General features: G+C 39.2%; 1 protein-coding gene and 1 pseudogene across 1 annotated transcript; both read right to left on the bottom strand.

The window, feature by feature from the left end:
• The window catches only part of LOC617979 (BOLA class I histocompatibility antigen, alpha chain BL3-7-like), a 109,099-nt pseudogene that overhangs the window by 53,342 nt on the left and 43,147 nt on the right, over positions 1-12,610 (bottom strand).
• OR2B7C (olfactory receptor family 2 subfamily B member 7C) lies at positions 3,144-4,088 on the bottom strand. Its single transcript, NM_001390279.1, has one exon. The coding sequence runs from the start codon at positions 4,086-4,088 to the stop codon at positions 3,144-3,146; it is 945 nt and encodes a 314-aa protein (NP_001377208.1).

Genomic DNA, 12,610 nt, shown 5'->3' on the forward strand with positions numbered 1-12,610 from the left:
CTGGTTGGATCTCCTTGCAGTCCAAGGGACTCTCAAGAGTCTTCTCCAACACCACAGTTCAAAAGCATCAATTCTTCTCTGCTCAGCTGTCTTTATAGTCCAACTTTCACATCCATACATGACTACTGGAAAAAAGATAGCCTTGAATACATGGACCTTTGTTGACAAAGTAATGTCTCTGCTTTTTAATATGCTTTCCAGGTTGGTCATAACTATCCTTCCAAAGATTGAGGGCAGGAGGAGGCGTGGACAACAGAGGATAAGATGGCATCACAGACTCAATGGACATGGGTTTGAGTGGACTCTGGGAGTTGGTGATGGACAGGGAGACCTGGTGTACTGTGGTTCATGGGCTGTCAAAGAGTCAGACACAACTGAGCGACTGAACTGACTGAATTGAACTGAAGATGTATAGAATAGTGATTTGAGTTACATACATACATACATACATACATCATGAAATGATGATCACAATATGTGTGTGTGTATATATCGTTTTTCAGATTCTTAACCTTTATTGAGTACAAAAATAGTTACAAAATATTGACTATAGTTTCCTCTGCTGTACAGTTGGTCCTTGTTCTATTCAGCTTTTATCTTGTTGTCTTCTAGAGATACAAGAGATACAATCTTCTCCTGGGTTTTGACAGAAAGTCTCAGAAGTCGTATGTTCTCAGCCCTGAAAGACTCTTGGAGCTTAAGTTCTGCCCCTCAAAGACATCTAGCTTAGCTACTTAGCCAAATAGCAACCCACTCTAGTATTCTGGCCTGGAAAATCCCATGGATGTAAGGAACCTGGTAGGCTACAGTCCACGGGATCACAAAGAGTGGACACGACTGAGCGCCTTCACTTTCATGAAGCTTCAAAATTTGGCAACTGCCTTACCGAAGAGAACTATGTGTTAGAGAAAGGACCCCTTACCCTAGTGAGTTTTTGTTTCCTAAGCACAATGGAGTAGCAGGATAGATTATTCCATATTTTTGAAACTTTTGTCTGCCTTTCTGGCTTCCCGGGGAGTCCTCTGGAAATAGAAATGTCCACTGGAAACATCTGGCCACGTATTTAAGTCTCTTTAAGTTTTCAGCTTGTCATGCTAGCCTTACATGAGTGTTTGGCTTTTCATGTTTTCGTGCCAAAGTCCCTCTCTATGGGCCATGCTCAATCCTCAATTCACACTCACACTCTTCAAATGCTCTATGAGAAAAAAAAAGGCAGTTGTCCTTCAGCTCACCTCAGAAGTGTTCAGTGCTTTCTGCTACTCATGTCTATATCACCCTCATCACTTTCACAACTTTATAATGGCTTCAAAAATATGGCTGCTAAAGTTAATTTGACCTTTCCAAGTACAATTGTTTCCCAGTATTGGCCAGGGGTTGTTTCAGGCACTTCCTCCCACCCACTCCTATACCAGAAAAGCTGGATGCTCAAATCCTTTATGGAGAATGACAGATCAAATGGATCCATGTTTGGTTGAGTCTGTGGCTAAGGAGGAGTGACTGGACTTGCAGTGGGAACTGTGTTCAGCTGTAACCTAATGCATCTTATTGGGAAATGCAGTTCACAAAAGGTTACCTTGAATGAAATGATAAATTTTCAGCATTTATTTGCTGAAAAGGAAAAATGTAAGCATCTAGATGACTACAGAGTATGGAACTTCTGTGCCAAAAGATGATATGGTTATCAGTGAAGCTAGCTGTCATGGTTTAAAAGAAAACTCCGAGGGGTTGATATAAAAAACCCATATCTTCTGTATTACAAAAAATATAATCAGAAATAACTCATATTCAGTACAAGCTGAGGTAAGAATAGTACAGACCTCAACAAGTCATTAATCTGTTTTCACTTAAATAAAGAAAAATCCTTTTTCTATTGTTTCATTAGGAGTATAATGCATGAAAAAACATCCAACTTACCATTATTAAATAAGAAATATTTAAGAAGAACATATTTGCACAAAGGCACATTGAGCTTACCAGAAAATTATTTCTGTTTTTACACTGTTTTATAAATTCCCTTTAGTATCTGCCCTTTTATCATATGCTATTAAATACTGAAAAATCTGTAGTAAGTAAAAATATTTTTGGCTACTAGTAAATTATGCATTCTTGTATGCTACATTATATAAATACAGACATACAAACAAATATTCACAATAAATGTCTTTTTCAGTCAAGATTAACTTAATTCAATGCAATATAATACCCAGTAGTAGAAATTTCATCTGAAAATTATCAGTATGATTTTTGTCTCAAGACCTGATCACTAAGTATCTACATGGAATGAAGAGACCAGAGAGACTCACAGGACACATGATCTTGAATTGAGATCTTCATTAAATTGAGATCTTCAAGACAAGGTTCATCTGAGTTGGCCCGAAATTGCTAATATCTAAACACTTTAAATCTATTAAAGATGGTCAATGGATAGAAGAAACTTAGATCACTGAGAAGATAAACCCAAATTTTATTTTATGTGAAAGTAACAAAAATACTTAGTGTGATCATTTAGAATCAAAGTATTCTGCTAATATCTGGTTTATTTGAAACTTTTAAGAAGTAAATGATTTGAAGTCCAGCATCCATACAGAAAGTGCAGGTACTTTAAGTTTCAGGTTTGATGAATTTTCACAGATTGAATATTTTATATCACCAACATCCAGATCAAGAATCACAACCTGACCAGAACTCCAGAATGCCCCTCCCCCACATATCTTCCAAGGAAGAACTCCCAGTCCCCAGGGGAACCACTGTTCTGACTTTCAATACCAGAGATTCATTGTACCTTGGTTGAATTTTATGTAAATGGAATCATACTGTAGGAATTATTTTGTATCTAGTTTGCTCACTGTAAATCATGTTTGTAGGAATCATTCATGTTTTTGTATGTGTAATTATTGTTCATTCCCATTATTGTGTAGTACATGATATAGCATAGTTTATTTTTAGAATTTCTTATTTAACATATATTCTCCCTAACAAAAGGTTTAGCTCAATGGTTTAGCCTCTGTCTCACTGATACATCTCAAGTATCTAGAACACAGTCTCGCACATGGTTGGTGCTTTATAAGGATGTGTTTAAATTAACTAGTTTTTACTCTCAGAAGTGTTCCGTTGCAGAACTTCCTGGGCCTGCAAGCACTGCATTAACTCGGCCTCAAGTCTAGGATTCTCCTCATTTGTCTCCTTAGTGCCCCTTTGACTTCCTTGTTTCTCAAAGTGTAAATCAGGGGATTAAGCAGGGGAGTCACCAGAGTATAGAACAGTGCAATGCTTTTGTTCACATCCTGTGAATAGCTGGAAGGAGGCTGAAGGTACATGGAGATGAGCGTCCCAAAGAAAATAATCACTACCATTAGGTGAGAACCACAGGTTCCAAAAGCCTTCTGTCTCCCTTGGGCCGACTTTATCTTCAGGACTGCACGGGTAATGTGACCGTAGGATACTAAGATGAGTGACAGGGGCACCACCAAAAAGAACACACTGACAGCAAAGAGTTCAGCCTCATTGACAGAGGTGTTGGTGCAGGCCAGTTTCAGCATCACTGGAACTTCACAGAAGAAATGGTCCACTTGGTTTTTACCACAGAGAGGAAGAGTCATGGTCAGTGCTGTCTGGACTACAGAACTGCCAAAGCCTGTAAGCCAAGCAGTTACAACCAGCTGCAAGCAAAGCTGGGGATGCACGATCACCATGTAGTGGAGGGGACGGCACACAGCTACATAGCGGTCATAGGCCATGACAGACAGGAGGACACACTCTACTCCCCCGAGTCCCAAGGCAATGAAGAGCTGGGCCACACAGCCACCATAGGTGATGGTCTTGTCCTTCCCCTTAAAGTTGGCCAGGGTCTGAGGGACAGTGCAAGTAGTCAAACAAAGATCCATAAAAGAGAGGTTGGAGAGGAAGAAGTACATAGGGGAGTGGAGGTGAGGATCCATCGTTGACAAAAGCATAATGGCGCCATTGCCTAAACAGCTCAAGGAGTAGATGATCAGGATGACCGCAAAGAGAGCCGTTTCCAGCTGGGGCTGGTTGGAGAAGCCCAGGAGAATGAATCGAGAGAAGGCGCTGTTGTTAGCTCTTTCCATTGTACTCCGCTTGTTGGAGTTAAGAGAACTCCATACTGTTAAGCTGTTTGTTTAATCCATGTCTTTCCCCCTGAGTACGTAGAGTTTGTGAGCAAGCTTGAGGCCTTTTCACAGTTACTCTTTTGTTGACAAACAAGGGGGTGCTAGAGAGTTACTAAGTAAGAGTACCTTCTGTGTTTCAGGCACTGACCGAAGCACTTTCTATGCAATTTGTCACAACAACTCTGTGAGCTTGGCATTATCATGATTTCTGCTAAATATGTGAAGGAACTGAGGGTTAAAGAGATGCAGTGATTTTATCAGAGTGATGTACTTAGTAAATCACAGAGGCAGGATTCCAACAGACTCTAAAATATGAGTTCTTAACTGCTGGGGATACTGTCTTTATGATGTATGAACTACAAAGATAACTCAAGAGTTTCTCAAAAATTAAATCTAGAAATTTGAAATAAGTTACAAATATGTACTGCCTTAGTCCTTCCCTGGACGATTGAAATATTTAGACTGGCTTTCTTGCTTCTGCTTTGTGTAGAGAAAAATATTTCTTTCTGAAAATGCACAGATAATAAAATTTACTATGAACAATTGTATTGAAATGGGAACAATATATTTTAATAAGTAAAGTCATGGAGCCTTTGATATGGAGTCTGTATTCATGTCTATTGATTGGAAAACTTTTATTGGAAGTGATTTAGAATTCACTGTATCCATACTGTATGTTCCAGAGGACTAAGCCTGAGAAACTCTCATTGTTACCATTTTCAGTGAAAACTCAGCAAAGCATCAATGTTTTTTTTGTTTTCTTTCTTTATGTCTTTTAAAATTGCTTAATATGATAGAGCAAATACTCTTTTCAACCTTTTGTGTTCACTTCCTATAAATTCAGACCTCACATTAATCATTCTCTTTTTGGTAAAATCATCTGGTCTCATTTTAGAAATCAACCTCTGTCTGTGTGTCTCTCTGTTTCATAGACGCACACACCACATACAAACCATGATGCAAATTTAATAGTAAATAATACCTAAGAGGAGAAATATCCCATAACAGTACCATAGCCTGGAAAAGAGTTTAGTATGTATAGTAGATTCACAAAATAATTTTGTCAAGGAAGTGATAATGTGAAAGAAGTTTCAAAACTATAAGGGTTTTAGAAACTGAATTTAGGAGTTATAGCCTTCTTGCATATTGCCAAAAGAATTATCCTTCCTAAAAGAATTGCCTCGCTTCCCTTCTCGAAAACTTCAAGTGGTTTTCAATTGCCTTCAACTAAAATTCCAAATTCCTCACTATGGCATACAGGAGCCCTCATAATCCTTTTCTTACCTCTCTAGTATTTTCTCTTGCTATTGTCAATTTCCCATCTTTAGAATTTTTATTTTTAATTTTTTCATTATTTATTTTTGGCTGCGCTGGTTCTTCATTGATGTGTTGGGGCTTTCTCTCGTTGCGGTGCACAGGTTTCTCTTTTTGTGGAGCACGGCGTCTGGGGCATGCAGTCTTCATTAGTTGTGATGCATGGGCTCAATAGTTGTGGTTCCTGGGCTCTAGAGCACAGGCTCAGTAGTTATGGTGCATGAGCTTCATTGCTCTGAGGCACGTTGGAACTTCCCGGATCACAATCGAACCCTTGTCTTCTTCATTGGCAGGCAGATTCTTATTCACTGAGCCACCAGCGAAACCCTCTCATCCTTAGAATTTCCCAACATTAATACCCGAACGTTTATGTCTATCTGGTTTTTCTCCTTTTGAAATTCTCTGACCACCCCAACTAAAACTCTGCTCAAGATATTTTCTATTGCTTTGCCCTGCTTTTTGTCTTCAGATCACTCATTACAATCCACAATTTTCCTGTTTCTTAAAAAAATTTCTTATTTATTTTCTAATTTGCATCAGTAAAATGACAGATTTATAAGATCAGGAAATTTGTCTTTTTTTAAAAAATCATTATATGTGCAGAATAGTGCCAGACATACAGCAAACCATCGACATGTATTGTAATGCGTGCAGTTGAATCAACATGTAATGTATGAATACGTTAATATACTTAAAGACTTAGGAAGTGTTTTCTTATATCAGGTAGAAATAAGTGTCCTCAGTGTTTATTTCATAGTGGTATTTATCACAGGCTATGTGGCAGTTGAGATTATGTATAAAATGTATAATAAATATATAAAATATATGCTATGTAAATATAGTATATATAAATATCTCTGAATATAAACATTTATGTATTTATTGTTTTTGTTTCAAGACCCTTTTGTGTTTGTAAGATACTTTGGCAATCCCACGGACTGAATCCTTTTTGCCTTTGTGTATGGAAATCCAGTTTTATAAACGTAGACTTCTATTTGCCTCTGGAGAGAGACTGGTTTTGGGGTAGAATGAGATGCACGCCAGAGGATGCCAGACAACACCATCTCTGATTCTATTACTGATTCTTCACCAGCCCCACTGTCTTGTGTCTTAGCCAAAGGGATAGAGAGTCTGGTGGCAGAAGCTAAAGATAGTGGAGGGCCTCTCTTGGGCTATTTTTTCAGTGATTGAGTGACGGAACTCAAGGGAAGAGAGAGGTATTCTACACGGAGATAGGCAAAGTGGAGAGAGGCACAGGTGCTTTAAACTCCAGAGAACACAGAGCTCATGCAAGAACTTCCTGGGAACTGCCAGAAACAGTTCATTTTGGCCAGACTGCAGGGATTGTTGTTGTTTAGTCATTAAGTCGTGTCTGACTCTTCTGTGACCCTGTGAACTGTACCTGCCAGGCTCCTCTGTCCATGGGATTTCCCAGGCAAGAATGCTGGAGTGGGTTCACCATTTCCTTCTCCAGACGATCTTCCTACCCAGGAACTGAACCCTTGTCTACTGCATTGGCAGGTGGATTCTTTAACATTGAGTCACCTGGGAAGCCTTAGGTGGGGTTGAAATAGTAAATAAAATAGTAGATAAAACAACAGCCTGTTGTTTATTATCACTCTTGGGCCTATGGGCTGATACAGTCTCAGGAAACACAGGCTGGAGTTGTGTCATGCCACTTGGCATTGCTCTTGCCACATAGTGGGACATTCAGAAATGTTTGCTGAAAAAGTGTTCTCTGACACCTGTGGAGACTTTAGCATTTCACCATGGGATATCAAGTAGGCAAAGATGGAGGGGAAGGCAAGCTCTGAGCTTTGCAAGAAGCAGAAGGAAGAAAATTAAGAAAAGTCCTTCTTGGGAGGTTTCTTCTCTCTGTACTTTCCCTCAGCTCTACATCTGGCTGGCACAACAGAAATCTCTGCTTTTATTATTTGCCACCATTTCTGTCTAGAGTTCCCTGAAAGTTCTCACATGGACTCTGTTCCTGGTGAGCAGAACCCTCTATTTTCTTCCCCTTCTCATCTAAGTTGCTCATCACTACTGTTCTGCCAGTGCCTGCTTTGACAAACTGATGCTATGTCGGGCACCAGTGGTTTCAGAGCTGCCAATGTGACTAATGTTGATGCAGCCCTGAGTTTTCTGGGTCCCAAAATGCCAACGACTTTCACCACTTTGCACTTAAAGTGTAGAAGGCCTCTCTACCTTAAAGTAGCTACTTCTAGTGTGTAGATCGTTCTCTTCTACTTAAAGAGAAATGTCCAAGAGAAAGTGGCCCCTGTGATTATCTCCATCCTTTCATCAAAGACTCTGCCCTTTCACTCAGGGGTCTTTGAAGGGTGGTGGGGGATGGCCAGGTGAAGTATGGCTGGCTCTTGAGCAGAGGATATATTAAAATTTAGAATTTAAGCTACTGCCACTTCATGCTGTATGAACTGAATAACCAAGGAAATCTGTCTGCGGAGAGAGAAGGAAAAGTACATTTGAGAAAAAGGAAGAGAGTCACACAGTGCTCATCTTCAAGTTTGATTCATTTCTTAACAGCCTTGACCAGGTAAAGGTCATCATACTTACCTGATACTCATATCAGGATGCAAGTGTCTTCTGGGAAGAGCCTTTGGCTTCCAAGTCAGCCTCCAGCATAATGGGAAAACTAAAAGAGAGAGAATGTTTCCTTTGCCTCCAGATGTACAAGGATGAGAGGTGGAATAATTCTTGAGGAGTGTATGTCGGCTTAGTGAGAACTGGAGTTACCGCAGGACTTCCTTACATTGAAATTCACAGCTTCTCTGTAGCCTCTGGGAACCCAGTCTCCCTTAACACCAGTAATAGTTACTTATCCCCATGTGGGTTTCCCAGTATCAACCCTGGGGATAATGTACATCAGACAGAATCTCCAGGAGATTGAGCGAATTATAAGATGTGGAAGTTGTTAACAGGCTTTCAGGAAGGGTATTAGCACATCCTTCTCCCAACAGGCCCTGAGACAACAAATACAAAACATTACATGAATAGCAAATAATCTTTTCTGGCATGGGTTGACTTATCCCCTAAATGTAGGCTTTATCTTCCCTGCCTGCAGCACTCTGTCAGCAATACTGTCCTTGGACTTAAAGTTCGTGATCTATCAATGTTGCCTGAGATAAAACAGGACCCATTTGTTGGTAAAGGAAATGAGACAATGCACATGGTCAGGACTCACTTGTCTTATCAGATATCCATCCCTAAGAAGCACTCAGCTAATGCAACAGTGGAATGGTCTCTCTCTCTTTTTAATTTTGTTTATTTTTGGTTGTGCTGGGTCTTTGTTGCTGCACGTGGGCTTTCTGTAGTTTCAGAGAGCAGGGGCTACTCTCTAGCTGTGGTATGCAGGCTGCTCACTGCCGTCTCTTCTCTTGTTGCAGGTCAGGCCTCTGGAGTGTGCAACTCAGCAGTTGTGGCCAAAGGCTTAGCTGACGCACGGTTTGTGAGATCCTCCCAGACCAGGGACCAAACTGGTGTTCCCTGCATTGGCAGGCAGATTCCCAACTATTGGACTACCAGGGAAGCCCCAGGAGGGGCCTCTTTTTTTTTTTTTTTGTAGATATATTCCTAAGTATTTTATTCTTTTCGTTGCAATGGTGAATGGAATTGTTTCCTTAATTTCTCTTTCTGTTTTCTCATTATTAGTGTATAGGAATGCAAGGGATTTCTGTGTGTTGATTTTATATCCTGCAACTTTACTATAATCATTGATTAGTTCTAGTAATTTTCTGGTGGAGTCTTTAGGGTTTTCTATGTAGAGGATCATGTCATCTGCAAATAGTGAGAGTTTTACTTCTTCTTTTCCAATTTGGATTCCTTTTATTTCTTTTTCTGCTCTGATTGCTGTGGCCAAAACTTCCAAAACTATGTTGAATAGTAATGGTGAAAGTGGGCACCCTTGTCTTGTTCCTGACTTTAGAGGAAATGCTTTCAATTTTTCACCATTGAGGATAATGTTTGCTGTGGGTTTGTCATATATAGCTTTTATTATGTTGAGGTATGTTCCTTCTATTCCTGCTTTCTGGAGAGTTTTTATCATAAATGGGTGTTGAATTTTGTCAAAGGCTTTCTCTGCATCTATTGAGATAATCATATGGTTTTTGTTTTTCAATTTGTTAATGTGGTGTATTACATTGATTGATTTGCGGATATTGAAGAATCCTTGCATCCCTGGGATAAAGCCCACTTGGTCATGGTGTATGATCTTTTTAATGTGTTGTTGGATTCTGATTGCTAGAATTTTGTTTAGGATTTTTGCATCTATGTTCATCAGTGATATTGGCCTGTAGTTTTCTTTTTTTGTGGGATCTTTGTCAGGTTTTGGTATTAGGGTGATGGTGGCCTCATAGAATGAGTTTGGAAGTTTACCTTCCTCTGCAATTTTCTGGACGAGTTTGAGCAGGATAGGTGTTAGCTCTTCTCTAAATTTTTGGTAGAATTCAGCTGTGAAGCCGTCTGGACCTGGGCTTTTGTTTGCTGGAAGATTTTTGATTACAGTTTCAATTTCCGTGCTTGTGATGGGTCTGTTAAGGTTTTCTATTTCTTCCTGGTCGAGTTTTGGAAAGTTGTACTTTTCTAAGAATTTGTCCATTTCTTCCTCGTTGTCCATTTTATTGGCATATAATTGTTGATAATAGTCTCTTATGATCCTTTGTATTTCTGTGTTGTCTGTTGTGATCTCTCCATTTTCGTTTCTAATTTTATTGATTTGATTTTTCTCCCTTTGTTTCTTGATGAGTCTGGCTAATGGTTTGTCAATTTTATTTATCCTTTCAAAGAACCAGCTTTTGGCTTTGTTGATTTTTGCTATGGTCTCTTTTGTTTCTTTTGCATTTATTTCTGCTCTAATTTTTAAGATTTCTTTCCTTCTACTAACCCTGGGGTTCTTCATTTCTTCCTTTTCTAGTTGCTTTAGGTGTAGAGTTAGGTTATTTATTTGACTTTTTTCTTGTTTCTTGAGGTGTGCCTGTATTGCTATGAATTTTCCCCTTAGGACTGCTTTTACCATGTCCCACAGGTTTTGGGTTGTTGTGTTTTCATTTTCATTCGTTTCTATGCAAATTTTGATTTCTTTTTTGATTTCTTCTGTGATTTGTTGGTTATTCAGCAGCGTGTTGTTCAGCCTCCATATGTTGGAATTTTTAATAGTTTTTCTCCTGTAATTGAGATCTAATCTTACTGCATTGTGGTCAGAAAAGATGCTTGGAATGATTTCTATTTTTTTTGAATTTACCAAGGCTAGCTTTATGGCCCAGGATGTGATCTATCCTGGAGAAGGTTCCATGTGCGCTTGAGAAAAAGGTGAAATTCATTGTTTTGGGATGAAATGTCCTATAGATATCAATTAGGTCTAACTGGTCTATTGTATCGTTTAAAGTTTGTGTTTCCTTGTTAATTTTCTGTTTAGTTGATCTATCCATAGGTGTGAGTGGGGTATTAAAGTCTCCCACTATTATTGTGTTATTGTTAATTTCTCCTTTCATACTTGTTAGCATTTGTCTTACATACTGCGGTGCTCCCGTGTTGGGTGCATATATATTTATAATTGTTATATCTTCTTCTTGGATTGATCCTTTGATCATTATGTAGTGACCTTCTTTGTCTCTTTTCACAGCCTTTGTTTTAAAGTCTATTTTATCTGATATGAGTATTGCTACTCCTGCTTTCTTTTGGTCCCTATTTGCATGGAAAATCTTTTTCCAGCCCTTCACTTTCAGTTGGTATGTGTCCCCTGTTTTGAGGTGGGTCTCCTGTAGACAACATATGTAGGGGTCTTGTTTTTGTATCCATTCAGCCAGTCTTTGTCTTTTGGTTGGGGCATTCAACCCATTTACGTTTAAGGTAATTACTGATAAGTATGATCCCGTTGCCATTTACTTTATTGTTTGGGGTTCGAATTTATACACCATTTTTGTGTTTCCTGTCTAGAGAATATCCTTTAGTATTTGTTGGAGAGCTGGTTTGGTGGTGCAGAATTCTCTCAGCTTTTGCTTGTCTGAGAAGCTTTTGATTTCTCCTTCATACTTGAATGAAATCCTTGCTGGGTACAATAATCTGGGCTGTAGGTTATTTTCTTTCATCATTGTAAGTATGTCTTGCCATTCCCTCCTGGCTTGAAGAGTTTCTATTGAAAGATCAGCTGTTATCCTTATGGGAATTCCCTTGTGTGTTATTTGTTGTTTTTCCCTTGCTGCTTTTAATATTTGTTCTTTGTGTTTGATCTTTGTTAGTTTGATTAATATGTGTCTTGGGGTGTTTCGCCTTGGGTTTATCCTGTTTGGGATTCTCTGGGTTTCTTGGACTTGGGTGATTATTTCCTTCCCCAGTTTAGGGAAGTTTTCAACTATTATCTCCTCAAGTATTTTCTCATGGTCTTTCTTTTTGTCTTCTTCTTCTGGAACCCCTATGATTCGAATGTTGTAGCGTTTAATATTGTCCTGGAGGTCTCTGAGATTGTCCTCATTTCTTTTAATTTGTTTTTCTTTTATTTTCTCTGATTCATTTATTTCTACCATTCTATCTTCTAATTCACTAATCCTATCTTCTGCCTCTGTTATTCTACTATTTGTTGCCTCCAGAGTGTTTTTAATTTCATTTATTGCATTATTCATTATATATTGACTCTTTTTTATTTCTTCTAGGTCCTTGTTAAACCTTTCTTGCATCTTCTCAATCCTTGTCTCCAAGCTATTTATCTGTGATTCCATTTTAATTTCAAGATTTTGGATCAATTTCACTATCATTATTCGGAATTCTTTATCAGGTAGATTCCCTATCTCTTCCTCTTTTGTTTGGTTTGGTGGGCATTTATCCTGTTCCTTTATCTGCTGGCTATTCCTCTGTCTCTTCATCTTGTTTAAATTGCTGAGTTTGGGGTGTCCTTTCTGTATTCTGGCAGTTTGTGGAGTTCTCTTTATTGTGGCTTTTCCTCGCTGTGTGTGGGTTTGCACAGGTGGCTTGTCAAGGTTTCCTGGTTAGGGAAGCTTGTGTCGGTGTTCTGATGGGTGGAGCTGTATTTCTTCTCTTTGTTCAGTCGCGCTGTGGAGAGGGAGGGAGGGATGCTGCAAACAAATAACACTGGCGTGTGCTCGCAGTGCCTCAGCCACACTGGGTCTGCCCCTGCTCACGGCGCGTGTAGCCTC

This window comes from Bos taurus, chromosome 23 (assembly GCF_002263795.3).
Source record: "Bos taurus isolate L1 Dominette 01449 registration number 42190680 breed Hereford chromosome 23, ARS-UCD2.0, whole genome shotgun sequence".
In the NCBI taxonomy this organism is placed as follows: Eukaryota; Metazoa; Chordata; class Mammalia; order Artiodactyla; family Bovidae; genus Bos; species Bos taurus.

Bases quoted from the DNA above. Each gene is read 5' to 3' on its own strand.
- OR2B7C (NM_001390279.1), bottom strand. From the start codon at position 4,088: ATGGAAAGAGCTAACAACAGCGCCTTCTCTCGATTCATTCTCCTGGGC.